Source organism: Natator depressus, chromosome 20 (genome assembly GCF_965152275.1).
Source record: "Natator depressus isolate rNatDep1 chromosome 20, rNatDep2.hap1, whole genome shotgun sequence".
Lineage (NCBI taxonomy): Eukaryota > Metazoa > Chordata > Testudines > Cheloniidae > Natator > Natator depressus.
Window position 1 is genome coordinate 21665376 of NC_134253.1, and position 22519 is coordinate 21687894.

Genomic DNA, 22519 nt, shown 5'->3' on the forward strand with positions numbered 1-22519 from the left:
GGTTCTTATCATCTCTACCTGAGCTTCCCTCTCCCACATATACAGCAAGCAGCAATCCCTGCTGTACTGTCCCCATGTCCCTTGGGAAGGTCCTTATTCACTTCCCCATTCCCTCTTCTCCCAGAATATGGAGAGACTCCCAATCATCCTTCCACCCCTCATCCCCCCAACACCATTATGATCCCAGTCCCATCTATTCTCCTCCTCCCATCACAAATAAAACTGTCACAAAGACTGGGGTCCCCTCTGCTGGTCCCACACCCTTCTCCCCTCCACCATGGCCCACTGCACTGCTCAACTCCATAAACCAACCTCTTCAACCTGGATCCCTCCTTTCCCCCAGAACAGTCCCTCCCCCTCCCCCGCCAAAACTGCAAGCCCACCTGCCTCAGATTCCTGTCTCCCTCCCCACCCAGGGCCCTCCCTATCCCCCTTCTCCAACCCCCCAACTCCTCCCCCAGAGATTTACCTCGCCCTCTTTCCCCGCACAGATCCCTGTGGCCAATGGCTCCTCTCTCACCCCCACCCCACCTGTCATCCCAGAGGTCCTTCACAGCCTTTACTCACAGGCCTCAAACCCCTTTCCCTCACTCCCCAAGTCCCGCCCCTCCCTGCCCAAACCCCCTTAGGCCCCTCCCCTCCAAGGCCCCAGTCTTCAAGCACCCCCTCCCACGGGGACCCCCCCACTCCCTCCCTTAGACCTCAGACTCCTCCCCTCGCGCTCCTGCCATCCTGGGGCCCCTCCCACTCCAAGACCCCCAGAGCTCAGACCCCTCCCCTGCCAAGCTCGCCCCCTCAGGCCCCGCCCCGGGGCCCCTGTCACCCCCACGGCCCCTCCTCTCGCGGCCCCCCCTTACTGGGCCGGGCCCGGGCTGGGCTGATCTCCAGGTTCAGGTCAATCTTCCGCCGGGCCTCCCGATTCTCCTGCTTCAGCTTGGCCTCCAGGCGGGACAGTTTCTGCTCCAGCGAGGACGCCGCCATCTTCCCCCGGAGCCAGCGCCGCCTCGCAGCCAGAATACACAAACACCACGCTGCGCAGGCGCGGCATGAGCTCGCCGAGCCGCCGTAGCTCCTGGCGAGCCACGCTGCGCAGGCGCGGGATTGAACCAGCTGCGCCGCCGTAATCCCGCTACACACCCACCACCGACGAGGGGCGTTTGTACGCATGCGTCCGCGCCGAGCTCTCCGAGAGCGCCCCCTGCCGGTTGAGGTGAGGTCTTCGGACTGAAAAGGGACCGCTGTGCATGCGATTCTGGTGCCCTCTTGTGGTTGTTCGTGGGTATTTCAGCCTGCTCATCCTGTGTCGGACAACTCTTAATGCGCATGCGCTCCCAGCCAGCTTGTTGGAGGCTTCAGGGCCTGGGTTTTAGAGAAACCCTCCTACGGGAACCCTCCCCCTCCCCCTCCTCTCTCAGCCTAGGGACCCTGCCCCTCCCCCTCCACTTCCCCCTCCTCTCTCAGCCTAGGCACCCTCCCGGGGGACCCTCCACCTCCCCCCTCAGCCTAGGCACCCTCCCCCTCCCCAGGGACCCTGCCCCTCCCCCTCCTCTCTCAGCCTAGGGACCCTGCCCCTCCCCCTTCCCCTCCCCCTCCACTTCCCCCTCCTCTCTCAGCCTAGGGACCCTGCCCCTCCCCCTTCCCCTCCCCCTCCACTTCCCCCTCCTCTCTCAGCCTAGGCACCCTTCCGGGGGACCCGGACCCTCCCCCTTCCCCCCCCCCCGACTCTCCCTCCTCCCCCAGCGTGGGAAACCTGCCTCTCCCCCAACACTCCCTAGTCTAGCAGTTGTGCCTCCCCCTAACACCCATCTGGTCTGGGAGTCCTGGGGACTCCCCGTCCCCAGTCTGCTGACTCCTGGGGAACCCCTATGAAAATCCCCCCCATTCAGGGGCCACCCAGCTCCTCTGAGGCGGGGAGCTGGGCTCCAAATAAACCTCATGTCCCGCCAGCAGAATGGAGAGAGAGAGCGACAGTGCACCTCACAGCCTTGCACAATAGCGGGACAGGTTGTGGCTCAGGGCCCCAAAGCCAGGGCTGGGCTGGAGCAGACCAGGCTAAGAGGGGCTGGGGCACCAGACTGGGGATGTGCTCACCCCTGGGGCGTGCTATGGTGCTTTTATCCGACAGAGAGATGGACGTGATTGCAGAGGGGGGAAGAAGTGGATCCAAAACTCCCAGCAGGATAGGAATGGGGCATCTGCTCTGGGCGTGACAGCCCACCTGGCTGCCTGAGGCTTCCAGTGCACCCGGGTGTGGGCCCAGTGGCGTCTGATTGGGCTAGTTAAAAACGTGGCATCTCCCCCAAAGGAGCCACAGAAAGTTCTAGCTGGGGCTGGTTGTCACATCAAAAGCCAGATTTTCAGAAGAACTCGGGGCCAGATTTCACTGCTCCCTCACCCAAAATGGATTTTCCCCACCCCCCTTGTGGGGCTCACCTCCTGCATAGGGGCCACATTCTCCCCTGGAGCCTACTCCCCACCCATTAGGACCCAGATTCCACCCTATGGCTCACCCCCCAAAACAGAGAGCCCAGATTCTCCCTGCCCAGAATGGGGGGCCGTGTCCGTCCCCACCCCACCCTGCTCAGTGCCCAGCAGCTCCCATTGCGGCACGTGACAGCCATCTTTTCAAATGAGCTCAAAATGCCAGTGTTCAAGGGCGCTTGAAAATCTGACCGCGCATCCCTCAAGCCCCGAGCCTGCACAAGTTTTGTGGGACAGGATCCTGGTGCAGGATTTGGGCCTGGGCCCCTGGGCTGCTTGCCTCACTCAGAGGAGAGCTCCAAAAATGCACTAAAACAGGGGTTCTCACAACCAATTTTTTGGTGGCCTCAGAGTGCGGCCACCAACTCTTGCTGGTGGCTGCACCTGCACTTTTTCCTAAAATAATTTATTTTTCCTAAAGTTAATTAAGTAATACGCATATATATAAATCCAAATCATTGTCCTTTATTTATGTAAGAGTTGGGTTTTTTTTGCAGACCCAACAATAAAAACATGCACAGTTATCTCTATTCTTTACTGGACCTAACAGAACAGAAACACAGATAAGGTGCTTTGCACGTTCTTGTCTTTTTTATTATTGTTTCTTTTGCTTTTTTTGGTAAAAGTGGTTGTATAACAATTCTGAAGTAAATTTTAAAATGCTTTTACATAATAGAAGTCCAAATAATAATTAAAAACATATCTGGGTGGCTTGGTCTGGGGAGGAGAGGAGAGGGGAGGGGAGAGGAAGGGAGGCACGGCTGCGGCTGGCCAGGGGCTCCTTCGGGCAGGTGCGGGGGCTCGGGTCTTCCGCCAGCCCGGAGCTCCTCTGGATGAGGGAGCGGGAGGCGATTCGGGCTTCGGTGAGCCCAGGGCTCCTCCAGGCAGGTGTGGGGGGGTGGGTCTCATGGCTGCAGCCAGCCCAGGGCTTCCCCGCTCACCTCCTGCTTCCTCACTCCACCCTCGCCACCTCTCTGCACCCCTGCTCGTCTCCTCACTCCACCCCCAGCACCTCTCTCCACCCCCGCTCACCTCCCACCACCTCTCTCCACCCCCACCACCTCTCTCCACCCCCGCTCGCCTCCCACCACCTCTCTCCACCCCCACCACCTCTCTGCACCCCAGCTCGCCTCCCACCACCTCTCTCCACCCCCACCACCTCTCTGCACCCCCGCTCGCCTCCCGCCTCCTCACTCCACCTCCACTCACCTCCTCACTCCACCCCCACTCGCCTCCCGCCTCCTCACTCCATCCCCACCACCTCTCTCCACCCCCGCTAACCTCCCACCACCTCTCTCCACCCCCGCTTGCTTTCCGCCTCCTCACTCCACCCCCGCTCACCTCCCACCACCTCACCCCCGCCCCCCCCCCGGCTTGCCTCCTCACTCCACCGCCACTCGCCTCCTGCCTCCTCAGCCCCCCTCCCCCCGCTTGCAGCCAGATTCCCACCCGCCCCCCTCACCCTGCTGCTGGCTGGCCGCTCGCCTCCTTACTCCTCCGCCAGGGCCCCCCCATCACTGCCATTCGCCTCCTCCCCCCCCATCCTGCCCACTCACCTCCTCACCCCACTGTCCGCCGCCCACTGCTCGCCTCCTCACCCCGCTGCTCGCAGCCAGACCCCCCTGCCCACCTCCTCACCCTGCTGCTGGCTGGCCGCTCGCCTCCCTACTCCTCCGCCAGGGCCCCCCACCCGCCACTGGCCTCGTCACCCCCCCCGCCCACTGCCGCCGCCTCACCTGCTCCTTAAGCGTTGTGTGTCCCCCCTGTGTCTCCAGAGAGGCAGCACATGCCGGAGCAACAGAGCGGACAGGGAGGGCCTGATGCTGCACAGAAAACTGCCGTGGCTGCAGGGAAACCCCCTGGTGGCCACAGGCGGCCACGGTGGCCGCATCGGAGAAATGGTGCACGGACACATGACTCGTTTTGTTTTTAGGTTGGCTGAGAGATTCCCTCCCTTGTCCTCGTCCCCCTCTCCCTTGCATTTGAAATGTGTGCCTTGTGGGGCTCTAAGCTCTTGCTGCTCCCTAATAAGCCAGTGGAACTCACTGCCACAAGGTACCACTGAAGCCAGGAACAACGCAGGTTTGGATGGTTCCACGGGTAACGGAAACGTCCAGAGTTAGAATAGCAAATACTACAACACAGTGGAGTTTAGGGACAGATTTGCTGCTCCAGGGCATGGGCTGTTGGGGGCTAGGAGGAATCTTCCCCTGGGTCCAGGTTACTCCATTGCTGTCCACTGGGTGCCTCCTTCCACCTTCTTCTGAAGTCGCTGGTGTCGGCCACTGTAGGAGTCTGGGCTAGATGCGCCCCCTGCTGCAATCCAGTCTGGCTATTCCAGTGTTTCATGTGAGGATTTCAAGGGGCTGGTGTCCACACTGATTAATGGAGCCCCCTCTGGCCCAGTGTCCCATGGTGTGAGAGGAGGTAAGGAGCTTATCTGTGCTGACTTGGGTCATATCCTCCTTGCTGCCTCATATCCAGGGGGGAAGCACTGGGTATTTTGGGGAAGGTGTCGTTCCTCCTCTAGGCCATAGGGTGGCCCTGTAGCCCCTCCACAGCAGATCTCCTGGTTCTGCAGGTGTAACAGGCTATGGATCCACAGGGCAGCCTTCTCCTAAGCCCGGTTGTCCAGGGAGACACCATGGAGCTGGGCTGTGCAGGGAGAGCCCATCCCCCCAGCCTGGGCTGCCCCCCTTCAGTTGCCACCCCAGATTCAGTTGCACCCAAGCCCCTTTGTGAGCAAGGAGCATGAGCCAGGGTTGCCCTACTCGGGTGGGGGCTAGATTTTGCTCTGTGGGTATGATGCAGCAGGTGCTGTACTTGGTACAGATGCAGCCACCTGGACAAGGGGGCTCCATGACCAGCAAGGTCTCCAGAGACCCGGTGCCTGGGCTCTGTCCACTTGCTGCTGCTAACCAAGATCTCCTCCCTGTGCCCCGGAGCTACAGACCAGCCACATAACAGGCTCCCCAGCTGTCCACCCCCCAGGGACGTTTCTGGAGCAGCCAAAGGCCTCACGGGAGAGAGAGCAGAGACGGGTGTGGCGAGCACCTGCTTCACGTGAGACGGCAGGGTCTCGAAGAGGGTGTTGTCCACACTCAGCCCAGTCTGCTTAAGCAGGGAGCAGCAGCCTAGCTTAAGTGGGAGTGACTCCAAGGGGTTCCCTGTCAGATCTATAGATCTCCTTCCCTCCCCACTTTTGAGATGCTACAAATGCCAAAGGTATACTCTCCAGCCTGGAGAGTAGCACCAACCTCCCAATCTCAGCCAGCACCGTGGTCAAAGCGTTGTCCGCCAGCTGCAAAGATGTTAGCTCCAGACAGGCAAAGAGCTGGCTGGGCAGTGCCCTGATCCTGTTGCCGGTGATGGAGAGGTGCTGCAGCGTCCCCAGCTGGCCAGTCTCCGCAGGGAGGAGACGAAGGAGGTTGTGGCTGAGGTCCAGGTGCCCGAGTCTCTTCAGGGTGAACAAGGCATGGGGCAGAGACTCCAGCTCGTTGTGGGATAGCACCAGCCCCTCCAGGCTGCCCGCTGCCCCAGTGGAAGCGGACAGGGTGGCGATGCGGTTGTGCGACAGCTTCAGGCAGGTGAGCTGTGCCAGATGCTGGAAGCCAGTCCCCTCCTCAAGGATGCGGATGCCACTGGAACGCAGACCCAGCCTCTGCAGGCCGGTTGCATGCCAGACCATCAGTGGGATCCTCTTCAGCTGGCAGCAGAGCAGTTCCAGCTGCTGGAGGCTGCTTGACTTCTTCAGGACCCCCCAGTGCCTCCAGCTTGGTACCATCGTTCTGGATGCAGAGATGGCAGAGGTGGGTGGACATAGAGCAAGGAAGCTTGGTCAGCTTGGTCTGGAGCAGCAAAATCTCCAGGCTCCGGAGCTCCCAGAGAGCCTCCAGGGCCAGCACGTTGGAGCAGAGGTGACTGGAGAGATGCAGCTGGCGCAAGTTCTTCAAGGAGTAAAGCCAGGAGGGGATCTTGGTGATGTCAGTGAACTGGACGTGCAGCCCCCTGAGCCGTTCCTGCAGGAAAGCCAAAGCCATGGGCTCCATCGTGGCTGGGCAGCGGTACAGCTGCAGCTCAGACAGCGCCCCCATCTGGGCCACCTTGGCAGAGAGCTTCACCTCCACCATGCACTCCAGCCGCAGCACCTCCAGGTCTGCCTTCTGATAGACAGCCTGGGGCAGGACCGGAAGGGCACAGAGCCTCAGCTCCAGCCAGGCCCAAGGCGTCCCTCCCCACCTGCCACCGCAGCTCCTCATAGTCCCTGCGGTGCTCCTGTCCGATCTCCAGCAGTTGGCTCTCGCTGATGGTGGAGAGGAAGATGGCAATCCTCTTGGAGCAGAGCGGGTCATACTGGTCAGCCATGTGCAGCAGGAAGGCCAAGTCATTGCAGACATTGGGGACAGACCTGAAGCTGCTCTCCTCGCTGGCTCGCCCAAAGGAATACTCCCTGAGCGGCCTCCGGAGGAGCCAGTAGAGGGTGTAGACTCCCACCAGCCCACTGAGCAGCACCAGGGCCAGGTAGCTCAGCAGCAGCTTCTGCAGGATGTAGGCCAGGCTGTGGGTGCAGGAGAAGGTGGCATGGCCAGCAAGGTCCTCCAGGCCCGGCCGGCACATGTGCCTGAAAGCAATGGTGCCGGCAGAGCTGGAGGCGTAGCCCAGCACGGCCAAGAGCTTTGCCACCTTGAACACCGTCTGCCCCACGTAGACCCAGTAGAGGAGGCTGGCAGCTTCAGTGTGCACCCGGAAGGTGCGGATCTTCTCAAAGAGTGCCTTGGCCTGCTCCCTGTCCTTCTGGTCCAGGATGGTGGTGCTAGGGAAGGAGGATGCCTGCTCCGCCTGAGAGCCAGCGCCAACCTGAGAGATCTGGGCAGAGCAGGGTTTCATCCGGCCAAGCTTGCCTTCCGAGGGCTGGCAGGCTGTCTCCGAGAGAGCCTTGGTTGTCCAGGGTGAGTGGAAGCACTTCCGGAGGATGGAGAGGAACAGCTCGATCCTGGAGGAGGTCTTGGGGTATATGAACCAGAAGTTGTTACAGACCATCAAGAGCAGCGCGTGCAGGAGGGCCAGGTATGGGGAGTACTTGGAGTGCCACGGCAGCGCCTGGTGGTAGCAGACCTGGCCAATGTACAGGTACTGCTGGTAGTCAAGGTTGGTTGGGTGTCCACTGTGGGCAGCAGGAAGTTTCCTCCTGGTGCCGACCGGAGTAGCGTCGGGTTCTGGGCCACCCAGAGGCCCTAAGGCAGGTCTGGGAGCTGGGGACCCACTTGCAGCCATGCTGGTCCTGCTGACAGGCAGGCACACCACCTGATCTGTGGAGATCAGCAGGGTCCCTGCGATGATGGAGATGGCCAACATTGCCAGGACCAAGTAGTCGGTGAAAACGTCCCACCAGGGCTTCAGAGTACTGAACGGGGCCCGGCCGTCACTCAGGCAGGCCACTTCCGTCAGGGAAAACATGGCTGGTGGGAGGGAAAGGATAAGGGTCAGTGGCTTAGAGGTGTTCTGAGCCTGGGTTGGTCCTTGGGAGATCCTGGCTCTGCCACAGACTCCCTCTGGGATCTTGGTCACATCACTTCGTCTCCCTGTGCCTCAGTTTCTCCATCTGTAGAATGGGATAATGATCCTTCCTTTGCCTATTTAATCTGTGAGCTCTTTGGACCAGGGACTGTCTCTGACTGGGTATCTGTGCAGCACCCTGCACAGGGGGCCCTGATCTCAGCTGGGACAGGGACTGTCTCTCCCTGTGTGTCTGTGCAGCACCTGGCACAATGGAGCCTCTAAGTGCTACCATAATACACCTAACAGAGAAACAGTTAATGGCATAGAAAGCCTTGAATGTGGAGGTTCAAAGATAGTGAAGAGACATGAGGGGTGGGTGCTGGGCGTTCCCCAGGGTCCCCTGCCCTTTTGCCACCCCGCAAAAGGGCCAGCACACATGCTGCTTCCATGTTTGCTCAGTGATGAGGTTCCACCCTTCTCCTCTTGCCTCTGTCTTCTAGGAGACATTTGAGGGCCTGCTGGTCAAAGAAGCTGAGAACCCAGAGCTCAGCTGGGGCCCTGTGATGAAGTGGGAATTTTTTGCTGTGTGTGCCTCAGTTTTCCTCCATACTTTGCATAGCTAACCAGTGGGGGAAAGGGCCAGGACACGAGCCCTGAGGCATGTGTCTCACCTTGCTGTCTGGGGTGGACTGAATGGCTCATTGAAGGACTGGCTGGAAACCAAAAAGACAGCGGGAACCCCAGCAGCCAGCACGTCCACAGCTAGCAACCAGGGGGGAGTTCCCCACTTCTCCACTTGCCAGTCCAAGGCCCCAGCTCAAGAACAAAGGGAAAGGGGTGAGGTGGCAGGGCAAGTGCTGTAGCCAGGGCTCTCACCTGGGTCTGACAGAGAGAGAGCCTGAAATGGAGCCCACGGCTGCTTGGCTGGGTGGGGTACTGGCTTGGCGAGGTGGATATGTCTTAACCTTTGCTTCTCTGTGCTCACCTAAGGACTTCCCGTGCTGTGTTCCGGCTGAGTAATAGACCCGACTGTTTGTAAAGGCTGCTTGGTGTCACTGCAAATCTTTCCCAGGGTGTGGTGGACCCTGAGGAGTGAGCAAGTCTCTGGCCCGGCATATGTCCCAGTTGGACTCTCTGGGCAAAGCTCCATGGGGTGAAGCAGTACGGCTGGAGCCCAGGGGCTCAGTCTCAGAGACGGGGAGGTTGCGTGGGCTAACCTAAAGGAAGAGTGGGACCCCTTGGGGGCTCTGCCACACTGAAGGGGTCCTCCAAGGGCCTGTTTAAAAGCAGGGGTGTAGCAGTGCCAGCCTGCAGTCCCTCTGGCCACCCACTCCTGGGGTTGGTAGATTCAGAGCTCTGGACCAGGTGATCCCCTTAATAACCATCTTGCCACTGTGGCAACTTAGAGACTAACCAATTTATTTGAGCATAAGCTTTCGTGAGCTACAGCTCACTTCATCGGATGCATACTGTGGAAACTGCAGAAGGCATTATATACACAGAGACCATGAAACAATACCTCCTCCCACCCCACTCTCCTGCTGGTAATAGCTTATCTAAAGTGATCACTCTCCTTACAATGTGTATGATAATCAAGTTGGGCCATTTCCACCTGGATTTGTGCTGGAAATGGCCCAACTTGATTATCATACACATTGTAAGGAGAGTGATCACTTTAGATAAGCTATTACCAGCAGGAGAGTGGGGTGGGAGGAGGTATTTTTTCATGCTTTGTGTGTATAAAAAGATCTTCTACACTTTCCACAGTATGCATCTGATGAAGTGAGCTGTAGCTCACGAAAGCTTATGCTCAAATAAATTGGTTAGTCGCTAAGGTGCCACAAGTCCTCCTTTTCTTTTTGCGAATACAGACTAACACGGCTGTTACTCTGAAACCCATCTTGCCACTGTAGCCCTTTGCTCTGCCACCTCCCCACAGGATCCTGCCCAACAGAGAGAGGGAGAAACTTGGCAGAAGGGCTGCCCTGCAGTTTGAATGCACAGGAGTGGGCGAGAGGAGGGGAACCAGCACTGAAATGATGTAGCAGAGGAGGGGTTAAATGTTGCACTCTGCCTATGGAGAGGTGCCCTGACTTTGTGTCTCAGCGAGGGCCTAGCACCTTCCCATGACTGCTCTCACCAAGGGGATAAATGACTTACTGCTGCTGCTGGCTCTGGGAGTGGCTCCCTTAGCTTATGAGGCAGCTGCCTGGCTTTGCGATGCTGTTGGGCAAGAGGTTCAGTCCTGGCTCTGCGTATGAATCGCTGCTCTGTTCACAGGAGGTGGATGTGCAAAGTGCCCAGCTCCTCCTGGCAGAACCAGCCCCCTCTCACGTGGGGCACCTGAATCCAGGCATCTCGTCTCTTGGGAGCCCAAGCCAGCATCAGGCGCCAATGGAAGAAGGTATTTCACCTCCCAGAGTCTGAGCTCATGCACACCCCATCCCTCCCTAGCAGGGCTGAGAAGGACCAATGGAGTCTTGACAGTCTCCCTGTTAGGCCCTAGACTTACGAGCCTTCTCCTCTCCTCCCACGAAGGACATCGCTCACTTCGTCCCCTGATTTCCCTCCACCCTGCTCAGATCCACCCTGATCTCATGCCGGTAGAGTGAACCACTGACATCCGAAAGGCTAGATCTTAAATGGAGTGGTGTGGCCTAGAGTCAGGACTCCTGGGCTCTCTCCCCAGCTCTGGCAGGGGAGTGGGGTCTGATGGTTACAGCAGCGGGGGCTGAGTGTCAGGACTGTTGCTGGGACGGTTATTGTTCCAAACCATATGAAGTGCAGTTGGGGTGAGAGAATTAAATGCAATTCTAACAATTCTTTGCCTTCTCATTAGAAAGAGTTGACAATGTCCCAGCCAGGGGACGAATCCCTGCACCTGTCTCACCACGGGCAGCCCAGAGCGATGCCGTGATGTGTCCAGCCTCACACAGGGAGTGGCTGGCAGAGCCAGGAGTCCAGAACCACAGGCCAATGTGCTAACCACACAGCTGCCCTTGGCCACCTGCTTACCTGGGGCAAGGCATGTAAACCAGCTCGGATCCCTGGCACTTCCAGTGCTCTGAATGGGATCGTTTTCCGCAACCAGCCAGCTGCTCCTACCAGCTGGATTTATCACCAACACCCTCCCCCCTCCAAAACCTTTCCCAGCACCCAGGGTGGTGCAGGTACCTCCTCCCAGCTACAGAAGTAGCTCGTCCCCTCCCCACTGCTGCGGAAACAGAACCAGAACTCCGTCTCCATGGGGCCGGATCCCTGTCGCCCTGGGACACCCTCTTGAACAGCTGGCTCTGGCTCTGGCCCACTTTGGGGTTAGTCCAGGGATGTTTTTTGGGGGGAGAAAAGGGAACGAGAGAGAAAGACTGGAAGAAGGAGAGAGAAAGAGGGAGAGGAATGGCCCATGACCCAGAAGAGAACAAAGTTTTCTCTCCCTGCAACTAACTAACTTGAGTTCTTTATTGCCCCTCAGCTCTGCTAACCGCTCCCTGCCCCACACCAATCCCAGGGGGAGCCCCTTACTCATACCCAGCAGCCTCCCCACCCGCTCAGGCCCGATCCTGCCCGGCAGCAGGGGGTCTGGCCTCGCTCTCCGGCCCTGGGAACAGCCCCAGAGAACCTCGAACCCTTTCCTTCCCACCTCCTGCCTCTCCTCATCCAGGCCCCCTCCCCTCACCTGCTGCTCAGCCTGGGGCTGCCGCTTGCCCTAGATCCTTGTTCCACCAAGTCTCTTCTCTACAGGGAAGAGTCTCCTCCAGCCCCCCCAGTCTTGGCCGGGGGCCTGGATTGTCCCCAGCCGGAGCCCTCCACATCCGTCCCATTGGAGTGGCTCTCTCTCTCCTGTCTCCATGGCAGCTCCAGGGAGCAGGGGAAGGATTGTGGAAGGAGGGAGCGTGACCTCCTCATTTGTTTCATGGGCCGGCTGGGAAGAGCTGTGTTAGCAAAAGGATCCAGCCAACTCTAACCCAAAGCACTTCCCTCATTAGACCCGCTGCTGGGGTAATGACCACCCCTCCCCTTGGACAGATGGGGAAATTGAGGCACAGAAGGCTGAACGTCACAAAGCATGTCAGCAACAGAGCTGGCAACAGGATGCAGGCAGTCCTGAATCTCAGCTCCCCACTCTCCAGTCACCAGATCAAGGGCTGAGAGGCAGGACTCCTGGTGGATTCTGTTCCCAGCTGTAGGCCGTCAGTGGGGCTCAGTGGTCAGTGCAGGGAGAATCAGGACACCTGGGTTCTATCCCTAACGCTGGAAGAGGAGTGGGATCCAGTGGTTAGAGCGGAGGGAGGGGGGAAGGCTGGGAATCAGGACTCCTGGGTTCTCTCCCTAACTGGGTTATGGGGATGGATCCAAGGGTCTCTTCTGGAATATTTTTATTTCCCCCTGTTTCTAATACAACAGACACAGTCAGTGGCTTCCCGCCTTCAGCTCCCGGTAGATCCAAAGGGTAACGATTCTCTGCCGAGGCCAGCAGTGGGATTGAGGGACTGTAGAAAGTGCTTTGGGGTGAGGCGCTGCCGGGATCATGAGCCCAGTCCTTTGGCTAATGGAAAAATGACTCCAATCCCTGAACGCGCTCCAACGCAAACCCAGGGGATGGGATCCAGAGCGGTGGAGAGATCCTGCTGCTGAGCTCTGATCCACAGACGCCACAGAAGAGGAGACAGGGGCTCTGGGTGCAGCTCGCACAGCGTTGGCCAGCAGATGGCGATGGATAGCCATTCCCAGGGCACCCCAGTACATGGAGGAGGTAGTGGGGGGCACAGTCTATTAGGCAGGGGTGGGTGTGAGGTGGTATGTGTTGAGATGGATGTGTGGTGTGTAAGGGCTGTTGGGGGGATGGGAGGCTTGTGTGTCTATAAGGCAGAGATGGGGGTGGGAATGGGTTGTGTTGGGGGGGGTTAGCACCTCAATTCCTAACCCCCTGGGGCAAAGCCCCCCCCTCCCCCGAGCAGCCACCGTGGGCCTAGGTTGAGATGCACTCTCAACCCCAGCCCTAAAGTTCCAGTCTGCCCCCATCTGCCCCCAGCTCCTTCCTGCCAGTGACTTGGAGCCAGGGCAGGAGGTGGTGGGGCTGGGCCCCGTCCCAGAGTGTTCCCTGGCCGGCTGCCACGTGAGTGGGGCGTGGCTGGCTCCTGTCAGATCTGCAGCCTGGCCTGGGGCCCACGTACAGCATGGGGGAGGGAGCGGCTAAGCCCCCTGCCCCCCAGTCAGATGCCCACTGAAGGGAATTCGGGATGCAGATAGGGCTGGATGGTGGCAGGAGGAGGAAGGTGTAATGCCCCCTGTTGGGTATCCTATGGGGTCAGGGAGGAAGACTGGAGGAGAAGGGCTGGGATTAGGGGTGAGCAGCAGGATAACTGAAGGGAGGCTGGGGGTGGAGGGAGGCCACAGGGGCTGAGATGAGTTGGTTTTAAGAGGGAGCTGGACACACTGATGAGGGCAGTTGTGTGATGGGGTTGCTGGGGATGGTGGGGAGCAGGACTCAGCACCCCTGGGTCTTATGTTCCTAATAGCATGTGCCCCAGGGTTTCAGCCAGCCACCGGCAGGGCTCAGGAAGGGATTCCCTCCCCCACAACCTCCCCATGTATTCTGGGAGGGGTTTGTTTTAATCTCCCTCCTCTGACACATCAGGGCTGGAGACAGGCTAGTGGGCAGGGTGGGCCAGGGATCTGAGCTGGTACCAAGCGTTCTCCCTTCGTCAGGCACTTGTCTGGTAGTTCTTGTGCACATGCTCTGGGTCCCGGTGATGGCCATATGTGGGGACAGGGGGGAGGAATTTTCCCCCAAGTCAGATTGGCAGGGACCTTGTGAGGCTTCCACCTTCTTCTGCAGCATGTGGGTGTAGGGCACTTGCCAGGATTATCTGGGCATAGCTCACTTAAACATCTCCCTGCCATCATGGAGGCCTCGGGCTCTGGTTCACCTCGGTCCCTCCTCTCCTCTGCCTGTGGCATGTAATAGTCTGCAGTCTGCTTTCCTGGGGTACTCCGGTCTCATTATGCAGTTGGGTTTGTTGTGTGGGTGCTGGTAGCCTGTGATAGACAGGAAGTCAGACTAGATGGTCCCCTCTGGCCTGAAACTCTGTGCCTCTCTGTGGCAGGATAGGGAGGTTGGTGACACAGGGTCTGTACAGCACCCAGCACGATAGGGGCCCCAATCGTGGTTGCGGGAAGGGGTTTGTGCAGTGCCTGGTGCAAAGGGGGCCCCGATCACATTGTGGGGGAGGTGTTTGTGCAGCAGCCAGCACAATGGAGAGGCTGCTCCATTGGGACCTTTACCCATTACTATGATAATACTGACGTTGGATCCGGCCCATATGTCCTCTGGTTCCAGGACACAGCTAAGGGGGGTTCTCCCATAACTGGAGGGTGCCTTGCCGCTGACTACCGGCCGAGAAGGGTCCGCTGTTGGAGTTCCTAGGAGTGCTCCCGCCGTCCTGGGAGCGGCTGCTGAGGCGGCTGCTGGGGCGTTGCTCAGACTGGGCTTTCTTGAAGCGCTACACCCAGCTCGGTGAAGAGATAAAGGCTGTTTGCACTGTTCACATTTCCAACTTCTCCCCTCCAGCTGCACAGAGCCAGGGCTCTGGTTCAGGCCCACTGCTATTACCAGCTGTGTGTGGATTGCCACCCCTCCCACCCCCTATACATCCTTGAATATAAAAGAAGGGCTCAATCATGGGAGGATTTCAGGATCTTTGCCTGAGTAAGGGCTCCAGACTCAGCTACATGCAGCGCAGGAGAAATCAGTGCCTGTAATCCAGGCCCACCTGGAATCCTGCTACAGAGAGGTGGGACTAAGGGGAGGAGCCCCTGAGAGCCATGTCATTGGTGGAAAAAGCCATGCCTCAAGGAGGAGGAGGCAGCGGCATGTGGCAAGCAGGAGAAGCCACATCCAAAGGGGGAGGGTCAATGGGAGCCACACCCACCTATTTAAATTTGTATGATAAGCACATAGCACACCGAGTGGAAAAACCAGCTTCTCTTGGTACTGTAAATCCATCAGATGCTTCAACCAGGTAACTCTCCTTCCCCTCTCCAGGCAGATGACCTACAAAGCCAGCTGCAACCTTCCTTTGGAATGTGGTTACATCACAGTGGGTGTGGACTGCCAAAACTGAGACATGACCAAACACTAATGAAATTCAATCCTGCTGACATCTTGGCCTCTTGTGACAGTGAGTTCCACTGGCTAATGATGCCAGAAAAGCATCCCTTTGAATCAGTGGAGTAGGTGGAACTGTGGAATGAGGAAAGACTTTCCCATGGTTAAAGCCACAGCAAAATTTCAGTTGAACACCCACATTTGCATCCTCTCTAGATTACCCATCAGATTGGCCTGGAAATTCATAGGATAGACTGTGGGCTGGGGTACAGTTTATGGGGCAGTGACCAAGGTGTGCTGGAGATCTAGCACTTTAAAACATGAGCTATTTACACGCGCGCGCACACACACACACACACACACACACACACAAATTGTCCTTTTTTAAAAGCAATAAACGCTGCTTGTTAACAACACTAAAAAATAAAGTATAAATAGAGTAATTTCTCCCCGGCAATCCAGGATACAACGTGGCAGCTCTGCCATACAGGATCACCCACTGTCCGACTGGGATAAAATGTTGAGCCCCTCCATAGCCATGGCCGGGGGGATGATTCTTTGGTAAGACTCTTGGTGGGAGATCTCCCAGGTGCCTTTGCAGCTCTGGCCTGGGAGCAACATCTGCACTGGAGAGGAGCACACAAGGCACTTCCCAGCTCTAGTCACTGTGACAGTCTTTCTGCAGGTGGCCAAAGAGCCTGCCCCTGCTGCTGACTGTCCCCTCTTCTCATTCACTCTCCAGCCTCTCCCGGATGTCCACGGGCAGCATCTCATAGAGGGTGCTCTCCACCACCAAGCCACTGCGCTTGAGTGCTGGGCACCGCCCAATCTGAGGCGGCAAGGCCTCCAGACGGTTCCCCTTCAATTCCAGCTTGCTGAGCAAGGAGAGGTTGCCCAGGCGGTGGGAGAGGGTGGAGAGCTTGTTGTGTCCCACCATCAGAGTCTTCAGCTTCTTGCAGAAGAAGAGCTCATCGGGCAAGGTCTCCACTGAGTTGGAGGAGATGGCAAAGTACTGGAGATTCTGGAGCACACCTACCTCCGGGGGGATAACCTGGATGCCATTGTTGGAGAGGTCAAGATAGCGGAGCTTGGTGCAGAGGAAGAGCTGGGAGGGCAGGGTCTCTATTTTGTTGCGATTGAGGTAGAGCTGCTCCAGGCCCTTGAGCTTCCGGATGTGCTCGGGGATGTAGGCAATGTGGTTGCTCCAGAGCTTAAGGCAGACAAGCTTGCGGCAGTGCTGGAAGCTGAGGATCTCCTCGATGGAGCGTAGCTGGTTGTCTTTCAGGTCCAGCTCCTGCAGGCTGACCAGGCTGAAGACGGCATGGGGGATGCGCTCCAGATTGCAGTTGACCAGCTCCAGCTCCCGCACGTTGACCAGCTTCTTGAGGTTGTTGAGGGTCACCAGCTTGGTGCCGTCATTGAGAATGCACAGGCGCTGCAGGTGAGTTGAGACGTCAGTCACGCTGGGCGGCACCTTGGAGATGTTGCTGTGCAACGAGAGCACCTTGAGGTTCCTCAGCTCCCGGAGGCTCTCCAAGCCGGACGCCCTCCCCAGTTCCTGGCTGAAGAGGCCGGAGAGGTGGAGCTCCTCCAGCCCGCGCAGGCTGTAGACCCACAGCGGCACATCCTTGATCTCGTCAAAGGTGGCCTGCATCACCTTGAGGTGGTCCCGCAGGAAGACCAGGGAGGCAAAGGGCAGCTTGACGGGACAGTTCAGCAGGGAGAGCTCCTGGAGGCGGACGAGCTGGGCCACCAGCGGTGGGAAGGTCACATCCTTGAGCATCTCCAGCTTCAGGGCCTCCACCTCAGACAGCTCAAAGACTGTGTCAGGCAAGCCGGACAGCATGAAGAGGTGGAGCTCCAGGCGGCCCAGGGCATTCCGCTGCAGCTTCTGCCGCAGCTTCTCCTCTGTCCATTCGTGGTTGAGGTTGAGCTGCTTGAGCTTGCTTTCGCTGACCTCGGAGAGGAAGACAGCGAAGCGCTTGGAGTAGAGGGAGTCATACTCGTCGATCAGATAAAGCATGAAGGCAAAGTCATTCTTGACGTCAGGGATGTCGCTGATGCCCGTCTCCTCTCGCACGTAGCGGAAGGAGTACTCCTTCAAGGGCCGGTGAAAGAGCCAGTACAACGTGTATAGGCAGGTGAGGCCGTAGACACCCAAGAAGCAGATGTAGCAGATGGCCAGCTTGGAGAAGAGGTGGGCCTTGGTGTGGTTGCAGCAGAAGTGGTCGTAGCCTGTCATGTCCTCCATCTCCATGCTGCAGGGCACAATGAAGTGGATGTTCTGCACCAGGGCGGCATTGTAGGCCGTGATGATCAGGAACTTGAAGACCTTGAGAACAGTCTGTCGGATGTACATGGTATAGAGGATGTCTCCCTCCTCCACGTGCAGCCGGAACTTCTTCACCTTCTCAAACAAAGCTTTGGCCTGCTCCCCTTCCTTCTTGTCCAGCAGGCTGACTGCAGGAGTCTCCGCTACCTTCTTCTCAGAGATGGACTGGACGGGCTGTAGAGCAGGATGGGACTCGGGCATTTCATCCTTGATGCTTTTCCTCCGCCCGTCTTCCTTCTTTGAGGTCATCCCATCTTGGTTCTCCCCAGAGACCTCAGAGAGGGCCCGGGTAGTCCAGGGTGAGTCAAAGCACTTGCCAAGGATGGAGATGAAGTGCTCAATCTTAGAGCTGGTGCCCGGAAACTTGAACCAGAAGTTGGCACAGACCATGAAGATGAGGGTGTGGATGACCACCAGGTAGGGGAAGTACTTGGCGTACCAGTGCAGGGCTGTCTCATAGCACATCTGGTTGATGAAGCTGTACTGCTGGATGTCCAGGTTGTTACGCAGGCCGCTCATCTCCCGGGAGGACAGGGGTGTGTCTGGCTCCGAGGTGTTGAGGCTCTTCCTGGTGAAATTCTGGCATGTTTCAGAGAGTGAGGCACCAGCAGGGACATGGTTGGGGAGGCAGATGATTTTGTCCTGTGTCACCTGGGGATATGGCCACAGAGGGGAACAGGTGAGGAAACCGTGGGGGATGCTGATTCACACCAGCTGGGGATCTGCCCCCACTGATTCTAATAGAGCAATGGCTGATTTACACCTGCTGGGGGTCTGGCCCTGTATGTCATGCAATGGTCCATGTACAGTTCTGCCCCCTGAGCACCGACTGCAGGCTGCATTCACGCATATTTCAGGACAATAGTGATAACAGGGGCACCGAAGCCTTGCCCAACCCAGGAGCCCCGAGGGTAGCTTAGACACTCCAGCACACCCTCAGTGCAGAGGTGCACCCTGGGAACGCTATAGGTTCCGTGACACGCGGCGTGCTGGGAGTTGCAGTCTCAGTGGGCTGCGCCACTGGAGCAGCAGTGAGCACGACCCATTCTGGCCCCACTTCGGCTGCCCCTGGGACAAAGGAGACTGTCCAAGAAGCACAGTTGGTGGTGAGGAAGCATGTCTAGTAGTTAGAGCTCAGGTGGTTGGAGTTAGGTTCTATCCCTGGCTCTGGGAGGGGGGTGGGGTCAAGTGGTTAGAGCAGGGGGGGGGCTGTGAGCCAGGTCTTCTGGATTCTCTCCCCAGCTCTGGGAGGGCAGTGGGGTCTACTGGGTTAGACCAGTGGGGTGGGGAGTCAGGACTCTTGGGTTCTATCCCCGGCTCTACCACTGACTCTCTGTATGACCTTTGGCTGCTCCCTTCTCTCTGTGCCTCCATTTCCACCTCCATAAAATGGGCATTATACCAACTCCAGGGAGGTAGCAAGTTTCTAAAGCACCTGGTGAGGCTGAGACAAATGGGACTAGAGAAGGTCAATGAGCTGCTAGTTCACGCCAGCATCTTACCCCACAGCTAGAGAGCAGCAAGAGCGTCCCATGAGCTTAGCCTGTGAATGTGTGCACTGCACACGGCACACACCAACCCCATGAGGAGCTCCTGTGATTCAGTGCCCATGCTAAGCCAGGCCATTGCTAATCACAACCCAGGAGTCTTGACACTGAAGGGAACAGGACCCGCCGTGATGTTGTTAGGTAGGAGAGCAGGGGAGGCCGGGTGGCAGGAAGCAGAGACGAGCTGATCAGGGTACTGTAAAGAATTATTGCCCCTCGTTCTGCAGAGGCTGAGCTGGCCCAGTGGCACGCAAAATAAAATCCCCCAGCTCCCGGTTACTGCAACCCCAGGGCCACGTGACTTCCTGTTACAGAAACTGTCTTTCAGCCCCTGGCTCTAAGCAAGCCAGACCCACCTGTGCAGTGTGGGTGACATTCCCCATCTATGGGTCACCAACCTCCTACTGTGCCAGCTGATGGAGCTGCTCCTTCAGCTCAAGCAATAGAGTGCTGTGCTGATGGTCCCAGTGTCAGCAGGGTCTGAATGTGTGTGTACTGGGGATTTGCCTGAGGTCACCCCAAAAGTCAGTGGCAGAGCTGGGAATGAAACCCAGGAGTCCTGCCTGCCACTACTGCCGCTCCTCTGCTTTCACCATGACTAGATCCCATTCCTCTCCTGGAGCTGGGGATAGAACCCAGGAGTCCTGACTCCCAGCCCCCTGCTCTAGCCACCATCTCAAGGGGGTTTCTCTTTACTTCCCTGGCAGATCCCACCATCCCCTGGCATCTCATTGGTTGGCAGTGTGGCAGGTGCCTGAATGGTTAACTCAAAAGGGGGCCAGCGGGGAGCTAATCTCACTCCCGTCCTCCTCCCGAGTGGCCCTGGGGCTTTGCCTATGGGACTTGTTGCCACGGATATTCTCCCTGGTGCCACAAGAGACAGATATTGTGACAGGGCTGCTGCTTTGTGCACCTGCTGCTTGGCTTCTGTATGGACGGACTCCTCCCCCCAGTATTGGGGGGACCTTCATCCGGGGATGACTGAGCACCCCCCACCCCAATGATGACGACAGACCAGCCTAAAACAGGGCTAGGTGGAGGAGGGGTAGCTCATTCAGGGGGCAGAGATGGGGGGAGGGTGATTCTCCCATCTCCCCCCATTCCACCCCAGAATGCAAAGCTTGCTGGCCCATCAGCTAACCACTAAAATTCAAGTCTGACATTTATGAAGTGGGGTCTAGTGGTTAGAGCTGCAGGCAGGGCAGGTACAAGGATGTTTCGCACCCTAGGCAAAACTTCCACCTTGCGCCTGCCCGCCCCGCCCCGTCGGCCCGGGGAGCCATGCGGCAGCTCCCCACCCCAGCTCACCTCTGCTTCACCTCCTCCCCGAGCACGCCACCGCCGTTCCGCTTCTCCCGCCTCCCAAGCTTGCGGCGCCAAACAGCCGCAAGCCTGGGAGGGAGAGAAGCAGAGCGGGGCAGCGTGCTCAGGGGAGGAGGCGGAGCAGAGGTGAGCTGGGACAGGGTTCCCCTGCATGCCGGCCCCCCGCCCTCCGTTACTTGCTGCAGGCGGCCCTCCCCGTGCCCCCCTGCCCCAGCTCACCTCCGCTCCACCACCTCCCCGGAGCGCGCTTTTGACCGCCCCCAACCATTTGGCGCTCTAGGCAGCCGCCTAGTTTGCCTAGTGGTTGCACCGGCCCTGGCTGCAGGGGCGGGGTAGGAGTCAGGGTTTTGTTCCCAGCTCTTGGAAGGGAGTAAGAATAAGGGGGAGGGGCTGGGAATCAGGACTCCTGGGTTCTAGTCTCAGCTCTCTTTTCCCCCACCTGGATCAGCCCAATGGGTCCATCTAGCTCAGCAGCCTGTCTCTGATCAGGCTCACACGAGACGGGCTGAGCTGAGCTCAGCCCCTTTCATTCCTGTTGCTGAGCCACAGCCTTCGCTCCCCACCTTCATCCCATTCCCCAGGGCAGCCCGTGATCCAGCCGCACCCCAGACATGCTGGGGCAAGCTTCCTGCCTGGGCACGAATCCCCTGCAGTGGGGTGGCAGCACCTGCATGGATAAAATACATCCTGGGAGGACTGGCAGCTCCAGGGGAGGCTGACTCCTCCGGATCGGGGGGGCAACTCCATCTTAGGGCCTGTATTGATGGCCCTCGCCCTTCCCCCTGCTCCCCTTTCCCTCGAGCCCTGGGCCCATCCTCTCCTCTCCCAGCAGGAGGGTGGCATTCACCCACCCAGCCGTTTGAGCTCCAGGGAGGTTTTGATCCAAAGTTCCCAGTTCCCCAGGGGTGCATCTTCCAGCCGCCTTGCGTCATGGCAGAGTGCTTGCTGGGATGTCCCTCCCACAATGCAACAGGGCGTCCACTGTTGACAAAGGACTCCATTTGCCCCAGCAGCGATTTGACGGGCAGGAGGGGACAGGATAAGGGGTGTTCTTCCCAGCCGGCTGCCTTCTCCTCCGTTTCCACTCTTGCTCTCGGCTGGTTTGTGGGGTCTGCATCCTGCTATTATGGGCACCACTGCCACCTACTGACCAGCATGAGCACATCACCTTCTAGTGGCTGCTGGGGATAGAACTTTCTACTGCTGCTGCTGGAGATTCTCCTTCAGCTCCAGAGGGAGGAGGATCCAGAGGCCCCAGGTCCTATCCCTGCTGCTGCATGGGTGGGGTCTCACAGAGGGTGGTCCCAGCCCACCCCCCAGCCCAGTACCCACCTGCAGGGTGCAGCCAAAAACCCCGATCATGAGCATGGCCACCGTGATGTATTCAGCCAGCACATCCCACCAGGGCTTGAGCACCTTGAAGGCCGGCTGCTGGTCCGTGAACTGCTTGAACTCAGCTACAGGGATCATCCTGTCTGCAGAGAGAGGGTGGGGTTAGGCTGGTGGAGGCCTCTCCTCCCTAGTGACCCCCAGTTCAAATCCCAGCTCAGGTCCAGTGAGCTTGCTGGATCCTTGGTCAATCTGGAGGAGTGAAGGGGGCCCCCCCAATTATGAAAACAAGAGGCAGCACTGGGTAACCTGACTGCAAGAGGGACATTGGGGAGCAAAAGTCATTGGGCCATGGGACATTGGGAGGGAGCTGGCCCCTGGGAAGAGGGCAGGATCCCAGCCCAAGAGAAAGAATTGTCCTACCCTGAATCTCTTTCACCTCCATAACACCAACCATCCCAGAGATCATTACACACTGTACATGGGGATGGATCGTTTGCCCAGTCCTGACATGCAGCCAGCTCTGGGGTGGGGCACAGCCACTGGTTAACAGCCCCCCAACAGCCTGAGACAGGAGAGCCCTGTTCTGAAAGTGAAAGTTCCAGGGCAGGATGTCGGGAGGCAGAAGGTGATTACTCATGTCGGAAATTGGGCAGGACACCAGGGGTCACACCCTGACTCCTGGGAAGAATGGCTCATCTGATAACCACAAAAGGTCAGTGCTTCGGTCTCATGCTGCAGTGCAGCTTTGGGACCAGAGCTGACTGCGAGGGGAGAGCGCCCCACACTGAGCCACCGCCCCGCGCCCTGCAGAATAGCTCCCCCAGCGCAGCTCTGAGACATCAGGGTCAGCACTGACTCCAAGGAGAGCCTCCCTCCCTGCAGCACAGCGCTCCCTGC

At 58.3% G+C, this 22519-nt stretch overlaps 3 protein-coding genes across 4 annotated transcripts in view; all 3 read right to left on the reverse strand.

Moving 5' to 3' along the window:
* MAP2K7 (mitogen-activated protein kinase kinase 7) overlaps positions 1–1022 on the reverse strand; it is a 44012-nt gene extending 42990 nt beyond the window's left edge. For both annotated transcript variants that reach the window (XM_074934895.1, XM_074934894.1), the window contains exon 1: positions 858–1022. In XM_074934895.1, coding sequence (XP_074790996.1) covers positions 858–981 — 124 coding nt within the window. In that variant the 5' untranslated portion in view covers positions 982–1022. The remainder of the gene's footprint in view (positions 1–857) is intronic.
* Positions 1023–5488: 4466 nt separating this feature from the next.
* On the reverse strand, positions 5489–11769 carry LOC141974897 (volume-regulated anion channel subunit LRRC8D-like). Its single transcript, XM_074934938.1, is given in 4 exon segments — positions 5489–6241; positions 6243–6704; positions 6706–7940; positions 11657–11769. Coding segments are annotated over 3 exon segments (2316 nt in total). The 5' UTR covers positions 7939–7940; positions 11657–11769; the 3' UTR covers positions 5489–5620.
* A 3815-nt stretch (positions 11770–15584) lies between these two features.
* On the reverse strand, positions 15585–21760 carry LOC141974912 (volume-regulated anion channel subunit LRRC8E-like). Its single transcript, XM_074934957.1, has 2 exons — positions 21623–21760; positions 15585–18071 (listed from the first exon to the last, which is right to left on the reverse strand). Exons 1-2 carry the CDS (start codon positions 21758–21760, stop codon positions 15816–15818), a joined length of 2394 nt encoding a protein of 797 aa, XP_074791058.1. The 3' UTR covers positions 15585–15815.
* Positions 21761–22519: the final 759 nt, after the last annotated feature.

Excerpts from the sequence above, each read along its gene's own strand:
- LOC141974912 (XM_074934957.1), bottom strand. The coding sequence starts at position 21,760 with ATGATCCCTGTAGCTGAGTTCAAGCAGTTCACGGACCAGCAGCCGGCC. Across the intron at positions 18,072-21,622 it reads TTTTTGGCTGCACCCTGCAG|GTGACACAGGACAAAATCAT; the intron begins GTGGGTACTGGG and ends CCATATCCCCAG.